Here is a 21,231-nt window from a genome sequence, read left to right on the forward strand (position 1 = left end):
AATACGTGGCAAAATATTATTGGTTGATATCTTACTGGTCAGTGAAGAAAATCAAAACCTCTCTCCCCAATTTTAATTTCCAAACAAACAATCAACAATTTTCTTTATAGTTTCAAAAAAGAAAAAAACATTTTTATTTCTTTTATACATTTACCGAAAATCCCCATTTTCTTCTCGGCGATCTTTGTTCAATACCATCCTTCAGCGGCTCTTCCGTTTCCGTTTCCGTTTCCATTTCAATTTCCCAGTTTTCTTCCAAACTCAGAAAAGCACATTCGAGGAGCTCTGAATCTACAAAGAGATCCTTTCAATTACCATCATTTCCAGACGCTTCAATCTCTGCCATTTTTGTTTTTCTTTCTTTATAAATCATGGTGTTTCTTGCTGTTATTTGATAGATCATTTGATTCCGAGTCGGAAATTATTTGCTGATAGTGAATCTGGGGAAGGTGATTTGTTGTGTCGGAGCCTGTTCTGAGATCCCATGGCTAGGACCAGATCGTCTACGAGTAAATGGAGGTATTGTCATCCATCGTACTACCTGAAGAGACCCAAAAGATTGGCTTTTCTTTTAGTGACATTCGTTTGCGCTAGTTTATTAGTTTGGGACCGCCAGACTCTGCTCAGAGAACATGAGGTACTGTTTGAGTTTTGGGTATTGCTTAATTTTCAATCGTAGAACTTACGTAAATGTTGCTTTGAATTTTGGGGGATTTATGAGGACTTTTTGTGAAGGGGCCGTGTAAGTTGGGTTGCCTTTATCTTCAGAACTGTGGAATATGAGAAAAATGCAAACAGTTTAGATTCTGAATTTGGCACTTCAATGTTTGAATGGGTCCTCTCCTCCTCATTTCCACTTCCTGGTAAACGGCGACTTGTTGGGTAGAATTTATCGACAAATAAGAATCTCAGTAGCTCGTTTTGTCCCTCTCGCGATAACAGTTAGTTTTGTCTTGTCAAGTCCACGTCGCAACTCACCCAACCCACGTTGTCGAAACTGATAATTCTTCATGTTTGCCCAACTATTTCAATATATTGCTACCAATGGATTTTAAATTACATGTCTGAGAATTAAAGAATAAATATGCTCGACCAACTATCGAGTATGGATGATAATGCCGGTTGGCTGGGTCCTCATTCAAAGAGAGAAATTTTCACTTTTGCGTTTGTTAGTTCATCTTCGTTTTTCCCCTGTCATTCAACAACTTATACTATTTCCTACTCACGAGTGACTACACAATATCAGTTATAACCGTGCGTAGTTATTATTGTCCTTCGCAATCATAATTTATAACCAAACTTCTCTGGATTAGCTGTACTATCTAATCTATCCACGGATACATTTTGGAAGTGATATCCAGGTCGAGGGAAATGGCCACAATACTTATAATTTTATGTTTACCAAATCACTTTTGTCATCGACCTTACTTGAACAAAATCTATTCTATTGGGTATACCAATGTGTCCTGTCACATAGTGTATTCAAAACCTTGATTCTGTTTTGAATTTTGGGGTAATCCCTGCACACTGATGTTCGGACAATTTTCAATGTAGTTCCATCAGCCTAAGAGTATTTTCCTTCATGGAATTTTTCATTGCCATCTTTTGATGTGTATTCAATACTCTTGTGTAGGACGAGCTTGCAAAGTTAAAATCTGAGGTGGTACGATTGAAAAGTCTGGTAAGTGATTTGATGTATTTATCTTTCCTCGATATCAGGCTAAGCTGCTTATGTCCAATCTTTTCAAATTTAAGTTATGGCCTTAATAAGTGCAAATGGCTATGTAAAAATTGTATGGTCAGGTAGAAGAAGATAACGATAAGACAATGAATGGAATTGCCGCCAGAGTTCACGAGGAGGCCAAGGAGGAGGAGGTTGACGATCCTATTGATGCTGAGCGAAGGGAAAAAGTTAAAGAAGCAGCAATTCATGCCTGGAATTCCTATGAAAAATATGCTTGGGGACAAGATGAACTGCAAGTATGATGGGCTTTCTTCTATGTAGTATTATAATTTGTTCATTTGCCATTGTTCTATTTCATTTGAAGTTAACAGTCAATATCTATGAATTGGTTTGAGAGTCGAAGTTTATTTGCTGAATGTCCTGTAGTTGTCATTTTTTTAATGTATAAATCATGTTCAAAATTTTGCACTTATTCTCTTTCCCTCTATGTTTTCTTTTGTCCTGAAACAGAGTTATAATAAAGCTGAAACTACAGCCGTTCTTTGTGTTTGCCGTAAGGCATATGTGTGTGTGAGACTATCGTTAGATCCTTGGCAATATTTTACATTTTCTTTGTAACTAAATTCATCTATGTAGTAGACTAGTTTGAAAATCAAAATAGAGATTTGCAACATGAGCATAGCTCAACTAGTCAAAACATTAGTCTTGACCAAAAGATTAGCAGTTCAAATCTTCATGCTATATGTTTTTAGCTAAAAAATCAAAACTAAGAATTGCAAGAAATTTCTGCCTCCCGCTTTTCTCTTTGGTGGTTCTTGTGGTTTTTTGACTGACTCAAAAGGAAAGGAACTATTCATTTAATTCCTTTTTCAATATTTTTGTTCTGTAATTTGTAGAAATCATTAAGATGGCCTGCATAAAAGAATTGATGTATCCAATTTTTCTCTCAATTTTGTTGGAACAACCAGAATATTCGCTTGGGAATGTTGAACTTGAAATAACATAACTGAAAAGTAGAATATACAAGCATACTACATGCCTGACTCTAGATATTTATGTTAAAATATAATTCTGCATCTGTTTGAGAGTTGGAGTGCTTGTTATGTGATATGAATGGATATGAATAATGAGATAGGCTGAAAACTGAGCCTTGACCAAAAGATAAGAGTTGTATTGCCTGTTATGTCTTCTTGATGTTTTCAATCAAAACTCTTCAAGGATTATTCTAATCAGGAAATTTGTCTTAACTAGAATGCTCTTAATTTCTCTATGTAATCAGCATTTGGCTATTTCTGTTTTCTGGGTGCACCTCCTAATCCAAAGGTTTTATGTGTTATGTTGCAAGTCTCTTTGTATCTTGAGCATCAGTCTCATTTCATCATATCAGTGAAATGTTTTCCATTTATACAAAAAAAAAAAAAAACTATATAAACTGATCATGGCTTGCAAATTCATTTTATTATGTTCCTTGATTTCTCCCCCATAGTGGTCAGTAAATATGAAGTGATCTTTATGGATGTAGCACCGAGGATGCCGTTATCCATACTTTAAAACTAATCAAAACTTTTGAATTTCACATTGATTGCTCTTTTGCCATTTTTTTTAGAATGATTGCTCTTTTGTCTTCCTATGTTATTTTCATTTTCAACTTTATCAGGTTGTGCATTCAAGTTAATGAGTAACATCTTTCTATTTCCTGATTTCTCTTAATTTTGGGTGTGTCCAGCCACAATCAAAAAGTGGGATTAATAGCTTTGGTGGTCTTGGAGCAACGATAGTAGATTCTCTTGATACATTGTATATCATGGGTCTCGATGAGCAATTCCAAAAAGCTAAAGAGTGAGTGTTTTCCATTTATTTTCCCCGTTTCTTAATGCATTTGACTCATTGACTCGCTGTTACATATTCTAGACTTTTTGTTTCTCCTATGAGCCAAAAGAGCACCAAAATGTTATTAGAGTTGTTTTGCTGCAAACTCAAGCCTATTTTTTCTTCCATGCTTCCCCCACCTTTATTTATTTATTTTAATTTGTATTTTTTAATCTCTAACTTCAATTTTCTTATTTCCATATAAACTTACGGTTATACTAATTTGGTAGTCCTTGTCAAGATCAAAATTTAATACCATTCAACTTAAGTGTGATCTATAGTATGATATGCTTGGTTTGTCTATGCGCTTTGCGTATTTGTGGTGTCCAGAAATATTTGCAGACAACTATAATGCCTCTAAATATTGCTTTACTTTGTAGGTGGGTTGCAAACTCATTGGATTTCAACAAGAACTATGACGCCAGCGTTTTTGAGACAACCATAAGGTTGCGTTATAAGGTTTAATGCGTCATTGATTTTATGTGCCTTTGTTATTGGGCAGAAGACCACCGGACTTGTGGCATTTTTTGCTTCTAATGAGAAATTCAAAAAGAGATGATGTCACAGTTTGTTTGCTCATAAGTGCTTTCTTTTGATTGGAATCAGAGTTGTAGGTGGACTTCTCAGTGCATACGATCTCTCCGGTGACAAACTGTTTCTCGACAAGGCAGTAGATATAGCTGATAGGTTGCTTCCAGCATGGGATACCCCTTCAGGAATCCCTTATAACTTCATAAATTTGGTTGATGGAAGACCTCATAATCCTTCATGGACTGGGGTAACTTTCTTTCTTCTAGCTTTCCAGTGCATTCAATATTGTCAGTGCTTGTTGTGCCTTGAAAGCTCAAGGGTAGTTTTGTAATTTATGTGATTCTAATTATTATTTCCATTTTTATTTAGGCTCTTGTTACCCATTAATCTTCCCCCTCTTGTATCATTTGTTGTATAAGAAAACTCTCTACCATGGTTTTTCTCCCTGTACTAGGGTTTCCACGTAAATCTTTGTTTAATTCTTTGTCGTTACTATCAATAGTCAGGGTAGCACATTCATGTCCGGTCCTAAGCTATGATATATTGCTACTTATATATCTTTGTAATGGTATTGCGATACCTTTTACCTCTAAACTTGAACGTTGAGGTTGCTCCTGGGCATAGAAATTCCCATCTATATCGAAATCCCTCTTAGATTGAATCTTAATCCTTGTCTTCGTTTCAAAAAAGATTGAAACTTTACCCTGGGTTTTCTTTTTGGACACTAAACTTCAGACGTTTTTATTTATATAATTTACTTCCAACGATTGATTTTAATTCAACGATTGATCGTGAATCATGATATCTGACTTCGAAGTTGTTTTCTTTAACCTTTGGTGAGTTTCCTGTATTCATCATGTTTTCTAGCTGATGTATGTTGTTCAATGCGAGTTCAACCGTTACAGCTGGAGGTTTATTTAGCTATATTTTTTAAGATATGTCCTGCAGTTGTAATCCATTGGTTTATAATGGCATTTCTAATTCAAATAGTGTACTATTATTACTCTTTTTAATTTTTTAATAATTGTAATTTTTTTAGTAAACTAATAATTATTTTTTCTTAGGGTTTTAGTATCCTTGCAGATGCTGGTACTGAGCAGCTGGAGTTCATTTCTCTGTCACAAAGGACTGGAGATCCAAAGTATCAGCAAAAGGTTAAATTTTAATTGTTTTCTTATTGTGCTCTTATATAATCTCAATACACTCTCCACTGACTCAGAACAGATAGAATGGTAGCCCTAGTGCTGACTCTAATGAAAGCCGGGGTTTCTATATATATATAAAAGATAGGACGGTGGCTCTAATGTCGTGTACCAATGCTATTGTTGTACGTGTTATTTGTCCTGAAATGTATTCTTCAATGATGTACACGTTTAATTGTTGATGAGGACGTTGATTGCAATTGCTGTTAGTGTTCCACTATTTGTGGCTTTGATTAATTCATTGTTCTACTGCTTACTTGATTGTCAAGTGCTATTCTGTGCATCAATTGGCTTCCTAGAATATTGAACGTTTGGTGTACAACATGTCAGGTTGAGAATGTAATAACCCAGCTCAATAAAAATTTTCCCGATGATGGGCTGCTGCCCATATACATTGATCCAAATGAAGGAAAAGGATCACATGCAACCATAACTTTTGGTGCCATGGGCGACAGGTATTCAATCATTCAAGATTGAGACTTTTTATTATGTTTTTGAGAATTTTGTTTTCTTAGGTTTTCCCTCCCTCCATTTCAAGTATTTTTTAAACCATACTTTGTTTTTCGCTGGTATCCTTTAACTTGAAGATTTTTGGCAGCTTTTATGAATACTTGCTCAAAGTGTGGATACATGGAAACAAAACTTCTGCTGTAAAGCATTACCGGTAAGAAGCCATATCATTTATAAACACAGTTCAAAGTGGATGTATTTTTCTGTGACGATGTTTAGGTTAATGAAATTTGGGAGAAAAATGATGGTACGTTTTTTTGGAGTTGGTGATATTTGACACAAGGATAATTGTAAAGGATAGCAAAACTAGTGGTCATTTTTGCATTATGTCACCCAAGCAAATAATTTGCAAACATGACAATTTTTTTGTATATATCTAATAGGGAAGGAGCGAGTATAAATAATTGTTGATAACAACAAATTTATAATATGTAAATTTGCTATGTATATCCACGTTTTATTTCCTTGTATTTTGATCATTAGTCTTTTCTCATTATGTCAATGAAAAATTATGTTTCCTTTAAGAAAAATGAAGGTACAACAAATTTTCCATTTAATAGTAAATGAAGTAAAATAATACGATTCCTATATATCATATTTGTATTTTATTGACATGATACACTAGTAACAAAAATATTACCAAACGGGTATGTGTTTATCGATAGTAGACATCTATCACATATAGACTTCAGCAAGCTATGGGTCTATCATTGATAAACCTCAGTTAATGATAGGTTCATAAGCGATAGAAATCTATTATTGATAGGCCTATCAGTGGTAGACCTCAATTATAACTCATGAGTGCTTTGATGTGTTTATTAGTATTATTTTAATTTATTCTTAAACTTCCTGTCTTTTAATATGACAGACTTTGATATCAGAATTGTTTGTTGGTATTTTGAATTTAGGGAAATGTGGGAGAAGTCAATGAAAGGCCTTTCAAGCTTGGTTAGGAGGACAACCCCGTCAGCTTTCACCTATATTTGTGAGAAGAGTGGATCTTCCCTCAGTGACAAGGTAATATCTCCGCTAATCTTTCTCTCATTTATGTTAAGAAGATCAACTGCCATGAATTCTTTTTCCCCAATTTTTATGACTTGCAGATGGATGAACTTGCATGCTTTGCTCCAGGAATGATAGCTTTGGGATCATCTGGCTATGATTCTGAAGAGTCTAAGAAGTTTTTAACGCTTGCAGAAGAGGTAAAACGTTTCCACCTTTTCCTCTTATGGAATAATGAGGTCTACTTGTTTCCGATTATTTGACACTCTCTGGGAACTTCGGTTTGGCTCCTCAATTGTTTACCTTAGACAAACATAAATCAATTTGTTGGAATGCGGTGTGTGAACATTTAATTGGGGCATTTGGATGATTTATTTACTTTTGTTTGACGGGGGATTGATCCTAAAAGTTAAGCACATGCGGGGTTCTAAACTCTGTCTGTTTCTAGTTTGAAGTTGGTTCTTGAGTTTTCGTTAATTCTTCATTTTATTTTATTTTCGTTCTAGCTTGCTTGGACGTGCTATAATTTCTACCAGACCACCCCTACAAAGTTGGCTGGAGAGAACTATTTCTTCTACTCCGGAGAGGTTGGTATTATTGATCCACTAATGTAATATCTCTCACCAGTTTCTTCTTATTACTGTAGTTTAATCTTGATTTGATTTATATATGTAATTTTAGGATATGAGTGTCGGAACATCGTGGAATATACTGAGACCAGAGACAGTAGAATCACTCTTTTATCTCTGGCGCCTGACTGGCAACAAGACATACAAAGAGTGGGGTTGGAATATATTTCAAGCATTCGAAAAGAATTCCCGGGTGGAATCAGGTTATGTCGGGCTGAAAGATGTGAGCATTCTCCAAACTCTTAAAATATTTGTCACTGTTTTAATAATTTTTTAGGGGTCTTTGTCCAAGAAATTTGTGGAATCCCACTTTTAAATAATATCACTTTATACCTTATTAACTTCTTAAACGGTAGGCTTTTAGGAAACTCTCCCTACCTCATAACTTCTTAGAGTTTTTTTGCTATTCCACCCTATGTTCAAATATCCTCCAAAATCTCTATGAACTCCGAATGACGTGCCTGTGACCGGTATTTTCAGGTGAACACAGGTGTGAAGGACAACATGATGCAGAGTTTCTTCCTCGCAGAGACTCTGAAATATATCTATCTTCTCTTTACACCACCTTCAGTCATTCCTCTAGACGAATGGGTATTCAACACAGAAGCTCACCCTCTACGAATTGTAACCCGAAAAGAGGGAAGAGACATTGAAAGAATTTTAGACGAGAAACGCAAGCCATTCATAAGGCTGCGTAGCAGGAAGGAAGGTCGGTCTGATTGAAAACGTGTTTTATTGCATTCTAATTCTTGGTAGAGTTGATTTTTATAGTTGAAAACCTCAAGCATCCTATATTATTATAGTTATTGAGATGATGATAGAGGCAGTTGTTGCTTCTGGGAAATAATGCAGCTCCCATATGTTTAGACAGAATTTATTTGTAAGATGTAATACTTAGAGAGAAATCTTGATAAGGTTTTTGTTCTGTTTTTCTTTTCTTTTTGGGCTCTTGGAGATATTTTATTTGCTTAACTTGCTTGAAAATATTATAAGCTCTTCTTCCTCTTTGGATTCCATTTTCTCAAACAGTTGATATGGTGGAGGGCACATGTATATGTAGTGTCCAATAGAAACAAGGCAGCTCTGTAATCATCAAATGGTGCTACATTCAAAGTTAGAAACTGCTGTGATGTGAAACAGATATGCTGAGGATGATTTACAAATGGATTGTCAATAGAATCCTGGGGGATTTTTCTTCCCATTTCCATAGGAAAAATATACATCTCATTTTGATACACACACTGATATTTTGAAGTCTGTTTAACTAGTTCATGTATTCTGAATTGTACAATTTTAGTCCATCTACTTTCAATAAATCTTAAATGAAATCTTAAATTTAGTCCCATTGATAAAATTAATATTCGACTTTCCATTTTATCTTTTTAACATATTCATATAATTTACTCTTCTTCCCCAAAAGTTATTATTATTATTTAATTAATTTTAGTGAAAGATTTGGGACTAAAATTTTAAAAAAAATAATTGGACAATAGTAAATAACAAAAAAAAAAATATTTTTTTTAAAAAACAAATTTTACAAAATATAAAGATAGAAGTCAATCAATTTTCATTCTTAATAAAATTCAAAACTTTACAATAATTGATAAATATTTTAATTTATTTTATTATTTTTAAAATCGTCAAGAACTTAAAATATATTAAAATTTCAATATCTATCACAAACACTTACGGACACTATTATTTATAAATTTCGATAGAAACACTATCAGTATTTAATAACCTATGTTGGAAGTTATTTTAAATGCGAGAAAATTGTCAATCCCTTTTGGAAAAATATAAAGTTGTTTTTGGAAGAAACTCTTTGGAAATTCTGATTGGGTATGGGCGCCCAAGTTTCCTAACCTACTTTTTTTTCTTTTCCTTTGCGCATATTCCATTTACTTGTCTTTTTCGACATTTAATTCTAATTTGTAAATTTATATTTAAAAAAAATGCTCTTAATTTATAAAGACTAAACCCTAAACCCTAATTATTAACTCCAAAATATCGTGTATTGCCATTATTTTTTAAAAAAATACATAATTGAATGAAGGATGTATTTTTCTATATTTATATTTGGGAAATTTTTAAAAATAATATAATCCAAAATTTTGTGTAAACATTTTAATTAATTTTATTATTCTTTTAAATATTGTTATGTATTTGATTGTTAATAGTAAAATGTTATCTATTGTAATTACTCGTTTCTTTTATAGAAAATATGTAACTGAAATAGATGCAACTATCATATAAAATAATTTGTAAATATAACAAAGTTTAAATACATCTTTCTTAGCTTATCACTCGTTTTTTAACGATAGATCATATGATTAATAAATCATCAACAAGTATTAATCATCAAAAGATTTTGTTATATTTATAATTTTTAAAAAGATAGGTATACATTTAATACTCATTTACAATTAATTTTTTAAATAACCTCACCAAATAAATATCAAATTCAAACCTACAAAAATTGATCAAAATGAACTTATATCGTAAGCACTTTCTTTCCTGTACACTTGCTCTAAGGGTTTTTTTTTAAAAAAAATAAATTGCCTTTTCAATATATGATGTAATAATTCTTAAATTTATTTAGTTATGCTTGAAAGAGAAAAAAAAAAAAAAAAGAAGAAGAAGAAGAAGAAAAGAGAGTGAAATTATATTATCAAATAATTTACATTAGATAGCTTTTTTTTTAGACTAAGGTATGTATTATACATAACTCATCACCATCGAATCTAACCGGTCTACTTCGTAGCAATTGCTGCGAATGCAAATTTCTGGCCCGCCCTCGATTTCGCCACAGAAGAGGTTCATCGTTGTTCTTCAAGTCACCCGCCGGCTCCGGCCATCTTCAATTGAATGCGAGAGCGTGGTTTGATATGTTGGTAATGGAATCGTGAGATTGATGTTGCTGTGATAATAAAGAATCGGGACAAAGCGAAAAGCAGCTCTTGCACAATCGTTTTGATGCGAACATCCTACTTATTGCAACGCTTCGGTTTTCACCACACTCACCGTTCTTCTTCTTCTACCTCATTTCGTTCCCTCTGCACTTCCTCGCCGCCTTCTTTATTTGACTCCAAAACACCACAGCAGCAGCAGCAGCAGCAGCAGCAGCAACAGCAACATCAACCAGAATGTGACAGTTACCGCATTCCACTTATCGGAACTTACTTTCAGTCGCGGAGGCTTTCGTCTCCTTCCAGTTGTTCGAGACGCTCCGTTTTGTTGGGCTTGATTTCATTGGACTCTAATCCCCCTCGTCCTCCTCTTAACCACCATTACGCTTTCCATCGCGGTATCTTCCTTTTCAACTTTGCATTTTTTTTAATGTTAAAGTCTTTATACTTTTTGCTCGGAATGGGGATGTATTTATTCTTGTGCTCAATTCGTAACTTTTTCTCTCTCTCCTTTAAAAACTGGGTTTGTAACTTTTGCAGGTTTTTTCACTAGAGCTAAGCCTGTACAAAGAATTGAATTCAATGATTATCATAGGTAGTGGTTCTTTTTCTTACACAGTTCCCTTGAATGTTATGTAGTGATATAATTATGAAATACATACACATTAACACGTTTATCTCTTCGTAGTTTTGTTCTAATTAATGTAAAGGCGAGCAATTGCTGTTATATCATTTCATTTCCGTGCTCGGCCTGATTGTGTCTTACTCAGTTTTGAAGTTTTGATCTAGTGTTAAATTGTAACTACACTGAAAAGTTCGATTGGTTGGTCAGTGAAATGTAATATTTTCAATCTTTTCTTCCAGAATCAGCACCTTTACACTCAAACACCATATCAGCCAGCTATGATTCATAATATTTGAACATATGAAATTTTAACTTGAAATGAGCCAGTTATACTGGAGAAATTTCCGTTTAAGTTGTTAATTAGTATGAATGTAGTCTTTTCAGTTTATTTTTCAACACATAGGATCTTATAGGTAGCACTCAATGTAAATGTGTGTACTTTTGATGAAAACAATCCTCAGGAAGAGATACAGAGTAGAAGGCACGTGAAAAAGGAAATTAACTTATAATCACACAGGAATTGGGATTACCTTATCGTCACTGTTAGTATGTTTTCTTCACATATCCCATAGTGGAAGTTAATTTTACCTCATTGACTTATTTTCTTCATTTTTCCGGTATAATATTTTTATCCTAGTCAACGAGCAGTTACCACTGCTTTGTGGTGCAATTTCCTTGTTTTCTCTCTGAAATTTGGGGTTTGGTTTGCCACATCAAGTCATGTCATGCTGGCAGAAGTTGTGCACTCTGTTGCTGATTTTGCAAATCAGGTATCTTAACCTTTCATCTAGCAAAGCATAACTGTCCATGTCTCATTTTAACTTGAGTTGTTAATCACTGAATGCAGAGAAACTAATTATTTTTAACATTGTAGGCACTTCTTGCTTATGGTCTGAGTAGCTCAAGGCGTGCCCCTGATGCTATCCATCCGTGAGTTATAAATATCTTCGTCATTTTAGTTTCATCCAGTTTGTATACACATAATTTCCAACCTAAGTGGCAATATTGCTTTCTACTTTATACAAGAAGTTATTTTTTTCAATCTTTCCGTGCTAGTGTTATGATTCGGCTGCAATTTTATCTTAATAACCAAATTGAGTGGTTTTCATGCTGTGGTGCAGAAATACTATGACCTATTACTATTATTTTAATCGAAACATCTGAGATATTTTCGTTGTTGAACAGTTACGGATATTCTAAGGAAAGGTTTGTTTGGTCATTGATATCTGCTGTTGGGATCTTTTGTCTTGGTTCTGGTGCTACCATTGTTAATGGAATCCAAAATTTGTGGACTTCACAGGTAACTGGTCAATTGAAATTTGAATCCTGCTTCACATGTTATCACTTTCAAATTTTCTCTTTTCCCATTTGGTACTTAGCTCATTTGTTGTTAGTGGCAACTCTGGATGTTATCTTCTAATTTTGTTTGCTTCAGCCTCCTGCCAATATACATTATGCAGCCTTAGTGATTGGTGGTTCACTTATTATTGAAGGTCTGATTTTATCCTTCTTTAAAATGAATGTCCACAACTACTACTAATTGGATATAATCTAATTTGATTTTACTCCACAATAATTTTATCTGCTCAGGTGCTTCCCTGGTTGTTGCCATTCAAGCTGTCAAGAAAGGTGCTGCTGCAGAGGGAATGAAACTGAGAGACTATGTTTGGCGTGGTCATGATCCCACATCTGTAGCAGTTATGACAGAGGTGGTGACTCTTACATACTGTGGATTGAGGAACATTGTTCCTAAGTGTTAAACTCTCATGTGGTAAAAATTCTTAAGATTATTAAATTAATGAAGCACGAAATGTCAGAAGTACCTAAGCTTGTTTGACACGAGGGAGCGTGCATTCACATAGTTGATTAAGAATTATTAAGTTTAGGGTCAAAGATTTAGAATTGCATCCAATATGATAGAGTATTTTCAGACCTTTTAGTTTTTAGTTGTTTAAGATAGTTTTTAAATCAGTTGAATCTGTGAACTTTTAATGTTCTTCAATGAAGTGGATTAATTCACGGAACTACAGAGTGGTATCATTTGATGTCAAATATATCAATGAAGGATTCTTTTGTCTACGTTTGTGGGTTCCCTTTTCTGTTTGGCGGTTATTTTGTGTATGCTCTTGTACGTTCTTTTATTTTCTTCCACGAAAGCTTGGTTTCTTATGAGGAAAAAGATGCTAGACATTCTGTTGAGCCAGTTTTCTGAAATGTTCAGGATGGTGCTGCAGTCACTGGTCTTATCATTGCTGCTGCATCTCTTGTTGCAGTTAATACCACTGGGAATGCAATTTATGATCCCATCGGTTCCATTATAGTTGGTAACTTACTTGGAATGGTATGTCTCCTACCTGCAACTGTATGCAAATATTTTTTTTCTCCACATTTGTTTATTGAAAGAGACATTTCATAGTGACTATTTATAAACCCTAAATAATAATTGTGTCAATTTAAACTAAATGTATTAATTTACACCCTCTTTCAAATTTGAAACATGCATGACATGGATTTGTTTTATTTGATAAAAGTAAATTCACTACTTTCGTATGTACTAGGTCTTTCTTAGGATGTCTTTACCTGCGTACTCTTACCTAGTTTTCCATCCAAACATTCAATTCCAGGGCTGACATGTGATTGATCACGACGTCCTGTAAAAAAATATAATTGATAGCGAGTAGAAAGCTTTTGTTGAAATAATGAAAAGAAATGCTTCAACCTGACCTCTCAAAAGAAGTCCAAGCCTAGCTACCTTTTGCTTCCAATACCCACTGGCTAAATCTTGGAATCGCAAGAATAGCCACAACCAAACTCTCTTATATCATGTTCTGTAATACAAATAAGTGATAGTGAAGTAAAAAAAAAAGAAACAGCTTCTACAACAAACCACGCCACTAATGGAGTGGCAAAGGAAATGCATTATACGGTAGATTAGTAACCGGTGGTCTACAATGGTATTCTCAGTAGTTTACAATTTCTCCCATTGGAATATCATTGTTTTCTCTGTAGTCACAATGTCAGCAAGCACGAGAATTTTAAAAAAGGTTTGAGCTAAAAGTTACATGAATAATAAACAATATAGTAGTCTGAGAGTTACTAAAAAAATTTCAAAAATTTACAGGTGGCCATTTTTCTCATCCAACGTAATCGGCATGCTTTGATCGGCAGAGCAATGGATGAAAATGATATGCAGAAAGTTCTCCAATTCTTGAAGAACGATCCAGTATGGTTATGCTTGATAAATTTCTCGTTGGATCTTTGCTTTAATATTATACTTCATGATTTCAAATTTTGAAGTCTTCTTCTCTAGGTCGTTGATGCTTTATATGATTGCAAAAGCGAGGTGATTGGACCAGGATTTTATAGATTCAAGGCAGAAATAGGTGGATTTTTTTTACTTTTATTTTTCCCTCTATTTTTTTCTTCTATACTCCACCAATGTTACACAGTTTCTCTATTGCTTAGGTTCTTTCATTGATTTTAGTCAATTTAAAAGGTGAATCAAGTATCCATTACTTTCATCATATATGTTATGCCTATGGATTGCCTTCCTTCTGTATATTTTATACCTTATGTGATTCGTGGCTCGTGACATCCTACATCAGATGTAAATTATTTCAACTTCTATAGCGGCCTCATCATGTCGTTCTGTTATCACTTGTTTGTTTAAAGATCAAAACTTACAGAAAACAATTGGTTGCAAAACTTATAGAAAACGATTGGTTGCAAAGGAGAACAACTGTTTGTTGTATTCTAATTGTGGGATGAAGTAGAGTGATTTTAACTAAAGCACAATCAACTTGTATATTTTTCAACATGCTTAAAAGCTGTGGTCGTTGTCAGTTTTATTTCCAATGATTCTATATTTCAGGCAGTTTATGAAATTATGTACCATCAATATATTTTGATTTTATCTGGCTATATGAAGCAGATTTCAATGGAGTCATGGTGGTGCAAAATTATCTAACTAGGACTGGACGTGAAGAGTGGGCTAGAGAGGTTGATACTGTTTCCTTATCTTCAGCTTTCTCACTAGTGTTCGTTTTTGTTTGATTTGATTTTTTAAACTCAATAATAGTCAAGGAAATGACTGCAATATGATTTCTGGATGTGATCTCTTGTCCAAGAAATACACATTGGACTCTGCTTAATCATGTTGCATGACTCTTAATCCATATTTCTTTAATGTTACTAGAAAATTATTTTTACGAACTGATGATCATTCAATCTGATAACTAAAAAACCTGTCAATGTTTGGACAAGTTCTTGTTTTAAAGAGGGGATTTTGAAATCGCCATCACATTATCTATTTTTATTGTTTTTACTCTGTAAGCATTCATGTCCAATGGTAGTTTCCTTAAGATGATGTCTGAACTAAATCCACGTTGAACAGTTTCGTCAAGCTGCGAAGAGCAAGGATGATTCAACTTTGCTCAAAATTATGTCGAACTACGGTATGTATGAAATGAACCTTCAATATTTAACAAAATTGGGATCTCAACATGATTCGTTCTCAAATTCTTGTTGCAGGTGAAGAAGTGGTTACTGCTTTAGGAAGTGAAGTTGATAGGCTAGAGAAAGAGATTCAGGAGCTCGTTCCGGGCATTCGGCATGTCGATATTGAGGCTCATAATCCTACTGGGCCAACCCCATGAGTCACAGGGAAGTCTTTCTTTTCTGTTAATATCGTTACGATTTGTCAATATTATGGCTGCCTTTTAATCGATCCTGAAATGAAGGTTTGGCTTGCCAATGAGGTTTGTGTGTGTGTTAGTCAACGAGTTTCCACTTGAAGTTCAAAACCTTCCCGGTAGGAAACTCGTTAATAATGCACTTCAAGTCTAGGGGGTTTAGGTTGACGTACTCTCATTCCGAACCCTAGTATGTTCAGCCTATTCAAAGTTCACTGTATTTCCCTTACATTAAAAGAAATTCATTGTTGAACTTTTGACATTCATTCCAAATGTTTGTGAAGATTATTGCAGGGTTTTTTTTCCTTTTTTCCTATGAGATAACTCGTAAAGTTGTTGACACCCCGAGTACAATTCAATGTTATGAAAATTAGAATTGAAAAGACATAGGTAATAAGTATTGATCCTAAAACTTTTGTTTTATCTATTTTATTTAGTTTGTAGATTTTAGAGTTTTAGATATCAATTAATTTTTATTTATTGTATTTTTTAGACTCTTCCAAATCAGTCTACCATTCTTTCGGATAATACTTGAGCGTATCTTGGGTATCTATGTGTGCATTCTTTCTCACAATTTTCATAAAAAAAGTTTAAAATATTCTTAAAATAAAGAAAGAAATAATCATAATTAATCACGGGACAAGTTATAATTGAACAATTTAGTGGAATGAAAAGATTGCATTATAATTAAACAATTGGGAGGATGCAAGTAGATAGTTTTATATCCCTTCTATTTTCAATTTCTTTAATTGCGTTCGTTTGCATATCATGTTACTAAAAAGCAGCATTTCCATTTCTTCCATCAAACTCAACTTTATTGTATTGTTCGCTCCACTCCACTCTTTTGTTCCTCCCAAAGAACTCTTCCCATTCTTCTTAGGTTTGTTTAGGCATGAAGATTTAAAACCTTCCAAACTTCAAAAAAGGATTGTGTCAAATATATTTTGAAGGGTTACCTATACATATCAATGATAATTATTGTTATTGGATTTGTCTACCATTATTGTTTGTCCGTGCATTTCTTTTTTTTTTTTCTTTCTAGAATAATTACTCTTAGTTTCCAAGTTTTAATGAATATGTTATTTTGGGATTAAAAGATGTTAAAAGGTAATTTCTGTTTAATTTCTTTAAGAAATAAGTGTCATTTAAAAGAGATTTTTTAAAATAGAAAATAAAAACCAAACAATTTACCCCATAAAAAAACCCACTTTATAGAATTTGTTTTTTAATTTAAAATGTCACGAATTGAAGAACGGATCAAATGAATCTCATAAAAAGTGTACGTTTTTTAATCTCATAAAATAAACGAACATATTCTTGCGTGCAAAAACAAGAATTATCAACTAATTAAAATGTATTTACAAATAAACTACAAAATCATCAACTAACAAAATTTCCTAAAAACATTCATTCTATCAACGACTTTAAAACCAATTCAATTTCAATGTTTTCAAAATCCAAAACAAAATATGACAAAGTAGACAGAAATACTAACTAATAATGAGAAAATGGGACAGAGATTACAACCAAGCGTATAAATAATGGAATTAGTCTAATTCAAGAAATCCCCCATCGACATCTTTTTAAAAATTTAACAAAGGAAACAAAATTTTCAAGAAATTGATCCACGTCCTCCAAACAACTAACAAACAATGATAAGCTTGATGATGATCAAGTATAGAAGAGTTCAGATGATATGAGACCAAGGAAATTTCACTTCAAATTATCCCATCAAATAAGGACAGAATTAGAAGCCTCTACTAACTTTCACCCTTCATGGCAAAAAAAAAAAAATCAGAGAAACTAGTTCATTCTTCTGATAAGCTCATTGATGTAATTTTCACGGTTTCCAGCATCTCCTCCTTCAACATAGTGGTTCCTCTTCTTTTTCAAACCACCCAATGGCGCCTTGAGCTTGAAAGGCCACAGGAAGTTGTTTGCCTCTTTAAAATGAGGTCCAACTGTCATGATCTCGTGAATAAGATCTTCAACGCTCAAAATTCCATGTTTACCTAGGGCCTTATGAGACAATGGAGCAGTCTAAGCATACGAGGAGTTTCTGAATGTAGGATATGAATTAAACAATGGATGAAACAATGCAAACCTGTTCAACGATTGAGTTGTCGGTCAAAGCAGTTCTCTGCTTGTTTAGTTTCCCAAAGCCTCTCTTGTAGATGAGTTCTTTCACACTCTTGAGATTGGGATAACTAACAATAGAATGGCATATGATAGTTTCATTTTCAGATGCAAAATACCAACTTTTGTGTGAGTTAAAAGAATTGACTTGTTAAGAAAAGTACCCATAAGTCACATAAGGTTCAACCCTGTGAAGCATATTCAGTGTTGCTTTGTTGACTTTCAGAAATACACCATTGAATATCTGTGCCAGATCAACGAGAGAGTAGCATGTAACTCCAATTCAGGGATGAAAAAATATCGTCTCTAAACATATTAAACACATCAAGCAAAAACATCTACGAGAATAATCATCAAACATCAAATATGATGCTGCATGTGCGCTGAAGCAATCTTACTAAAACACTACCTGTCTCAGTCTCAAAAGCTGCAATATCTTTCTCGTCTTAGGGTCAATGGCATTGATACTGAAAGTTTAAATTGACAGATCAAAGAATAGAAAATCAAGTGAGTATCCAACAAAAACAATTCCATAGACGTGTACAGGATTAAACATACCCACGAATACGAACAATGAACAAAAGCTTTGCCTCCGGGTCAACATAAAATCCTCCCTTCAACCTCGCTTCACGCTTCAGCCTAACAAGCTCTTTTTCCTGATACCACAAACAATGATTTATATCTCTCCATAACTGGATCGTTAATCAGAGGAGAGACTGTCAGTTGCAAAAGTGATAAGTACCTGCTCCTCATATTCCTTTGAGTACAATTTAGCACGGTTGTAAATCAATTTCCTGGTCTCGGCTCTCTTCTTCTTTGCTGCCTCAAGTTCTTGCTTACTGGCCAAAGACCACTCTTCATTTCTCTTTGCTTTTTTCAAGACCGACTCTGGAACTATGGCCTTTGCTTCTTCACCCATCTTTGTGCTGAAAGAGATAATTAAAAATGATTAAACACACTCTGTTAACAGGGGACTAGTAATAATACCCCGAAGTCAACATAACTGACCGATTAATAGCACAAGATATATTCATGGAAATTCTACATTTACACTTGGAAGAAGAGACGCAACCCCACAATATACAAATGGAGAAACTGGGCAAATGGTATATTCCTTAAATTCAAATGAAAAAGGCATCGTATATACGTAATAGCCAACATTGGAAACGCAGAAGATTTCTTGATTCGTGATCAAATGATAATTTCGCAACAGTAGAAAAATGGGGAGTGGCAATGCACCAAATTCGTTGAATTATTACAATTTAGGGACAATGATAAATTGAAATGGCATGAAAATCCCAAAATCCTAGACGTCATAAAACAAAAATCGGTGAATAAAATATATATATCTATCGTCTAACACGTAGATGTAGACAACTAAGTAGAACAGGAATAGCACTCGACGCCATGTCAGTGGTGCTTATTAGTGAATCGATATTCTTCCATTAATGAATGCAGAACTATACATTTGCCAGAACATTCTCTCAATAAAATTGTGAGATAAAACAATGTGAAAATCTTTTCAGAATATAAGATCATACACATCAACTAAGTACCTTACTGCTTGGGAAAACAAAAAACAAAAATCAAATACCGTCGATTTCGATAAATCTGATGCCAGTGTTTAAATCAAGAAGAAAGATTGCCTGTATTAATGCTACTCACCCTTTGTTGCTGTTGTGATACTGATTATTGAAGCAGAATTAGGGTTTCCTGAGCATGGAAAAGGGAAGAAGGCGATCAAATGAAAGGTAGGGTTTTGTAGGGTTTGTCCGCGCCAAGACTGAGTACATCAATAGCCCAAAAGGTGGCAATACTAAAGCACAGTGATTGGGCCCAAATTCTTGTCTCGTTTGTCATAGGCCCAGCCCATATGGTTCAATGAGGACATAGGTTGTGTACCCAAAACGAAAATAAATGGATAGTTGTAAATATAAGAATTATATTCAAAATAATTAAATATATAACAAAAAAAATTTTAAAAATTGTAAATATAGTAAAATCTATTGATTGTAAAAGTCTATCAATAATAGGTTGTATATCAAATATTGGTCGATAAACAATAAAGCATACGAATCTATCTGCGATAAAAATTTATCACTGATGTATTTTGCTATGATTGCAAAATTTTCAAAATATTACTACATACTTGATAATTATTCTAAAAGTTGTTACCCATTATAATTACTTACTAATAAAAATCATATCGTACCAAGTACTTTCTAAGTGAAGAAAATAGATCAACTGAGTTGTTTTCAAGTGGACTTACAAGTATTAAGTACCAAAGCTCGTTTGAGATAGGTGTGATCATTGGTCAGTTGGATTCGAATTGACCAAGTCCAACCATAGTCGAATTAGTAAATGTTCAAATTGTTTTCGACATCGATTAGTAAAGGTCGGTCGATCGATTTTTGTCATGTCATTTAGAAATGGTCGATTTGAAACTTTTTGAAACAAACATCGATCGATCCCTCTTATTTTCCAACCGATCGACTTTAATTTGGTCGGCTCTGTTTTTTGGTTTATCATGTTCACCCCTAATTTGAGGCACGAACCAAACGTTGGTGGAGCAAGTGAGTTATTACGACTCAATCAAACGACTTTAAAATTTGGACACTAGGTATATCAGTGGTGTACATCTATTTATAATGTACACTGAATTATAACAAACGTTATTTTAAATCCATGGTTAATGCCATATTTTATATCTTCCATCATTCTCTATTTTCATTTTTTGGTAACACTAGTTATTGTAAACTACTAATTGTAACTCATTGATTCTAACGGTCAAATTGTGTTTTAACTGTATATTTAAATTTACACGCATAGTGCTTTTTTAAGAGGTTGTTACGACCTCTAGATTGTTTGTTTACAATGGAATTTTGATTTTATTAACTTGTAAGAAGTTAAATTTTGAAATAACAGATTATTATCGTGGTGTCTATTCTTTTCGCAATCTACTAAGATTTACTATATTTTATATGTTCTTCTCTAATTAATACGCGACTATTCTAAAATAGTATGTATGCAATGTTTTTTAAGTACTATATTTCTAACTCAAATGTCAAATTCAATATTAGATTCACCTTATTTTTAGTTTTTCTCAAGTAGTACGTGTGTTCTTTCCAAATTTTATATATCAATGCACTCAAATTTTAGCAACATTTTCACACATGGAACATAAAACCTTTTTTTTTTCTTTCCACATATCTCTAGTTCAACATATACTTAGAGCTTGGGAAGTGAGGTAGTTTTACATCAAGTTGGGATTTTGGGTTAGAAACATGGAATATGAAAATTATAATTAATTTGGAATTGCTATGTTAGAGAGATTTAGGGAAACAATGTACCAATAAATTATTAGCATGAATAATTGCTATTGTTTGTCAAAAAAAAGTTAAATAAATTTGATGATTTGGATGTGACACTAAATAAAGCAAATGCTT

The 21,231-nt window shown here is 33.6% G+C and overlaps 3 protein-coding genes across 3 annotated transcripts; 2 read left to right on the plus strand and 1 right to left on the minus strand.

The window, feature by feature from the left end:
• Positions 1-98: 98 nt before the first annotated feature.
• Positions 99-8,366, plus strand: LOC101215522 (mannosyl-oligosaccharide 1,2-alpha-mannosidase MNS1). Its single transcript, XM_031889054.1, has 14 exons — positions 99-637; positions 1,634-1,681; positions 1,804-1,980; positions 3,411-3,523; positions 3,934-3,999; positions 4,160-4,331; positions 5,149-5,238; positions 5,617-5,741; positions 5,885-5,950; positions 6,705-6,813; positions 6,900-6,998; positions 7,305-7,385; positions 7,480-7,650; positions 7,908-8,366. The coding sequence occupies exons 1-14, from the start codon at positions 485-487 to the stop codon at positions 8,148-8,150; spliced, it is 1,713 nt and encodes a 570-aa protein (XP_031744914.1). The 5' UTR covers positions 99-484; the 3' UTR covers positions 8,151-8,366.
• A 1,766-nt stretch (positions 8,367-10,132) lies between these two features.
• LOC101215203 (metal tolerance protein C4) lies at positions 10,133-16,032 on the plus strand. Its single transcript, XM_031888786.1, has 14 exons — positions 10,133-10,305; positions 10,359-10,731; positions 10,874-10,928; positions 11,596-11,728; positions 11,833-11,888; positions 12,144-12,258; positions 12,394-12,451; positions 12,549-12,667; positions 13,180-13,299; positions 14,080-14,181; positions 14,269-14,341; positions 14,890-14,957; positions 15,352-15,412; positions 15,489-16,032. Exons 1-14 carry the CDS (start codon positions 10,201-10,203, stop codon positions 15,611-15,613), a joined length of 1,563 nt encoding a protein of 520 aa, XP_031744646.1. The 5' UTR covers positions 10,133-10,200; the 3' UTR covers positions 15,614-16,032.
• Positions 16,033-17,169: 1,137 nt separating this feature from the next.
• On the minus strand, positions 17,170-19,592 carry LOC101215283 (60S ribosomal protein L7-4). Its single transcript, XM_011661287.2, has 7 exons — positions 19,451-19,592; positions 18,528-18,711; positions 18,344-18,441; positions 18,195-18,252; positions 17,950-18,029; positions 17,754-17,856; positions 17,170-17,668 (listed from the first exon to the last, which is right to left on the minus strand). The coding sequence occupies exons 2-7, from the start codon at positions 18,702-18,704 to the stop codon at positions 17,453-17,455; spliced, it is 732 nt and encodes a 243-aa protein (XP_011659589.1). The 5' UTR covers positions 18,705-18,711; positions 19,451-19,592; the 3' UTR covers positions 17,170-17,452.
• Between the last annotated feature and the right edge of the window lie 1,639 nt (positions 19,593-21,231).

Source organism: Cucumis sativus, chromosome 7 (genome assembly GCF_000004075.3).
Source record: "Cucumis sativus cultivar 9930 chromosome 7, Cucumber_9930_V3, whole genome shotgun sequence".
In the NCBI taxonomy this organism is placed as follows: domain Eukaryota; kingdom Viridiplantae; phylum Streptophyta; class Magnoliopsida; order Cucurbitales; family Cucurbitaceae; genus Cucumis; species Cucumis sativus.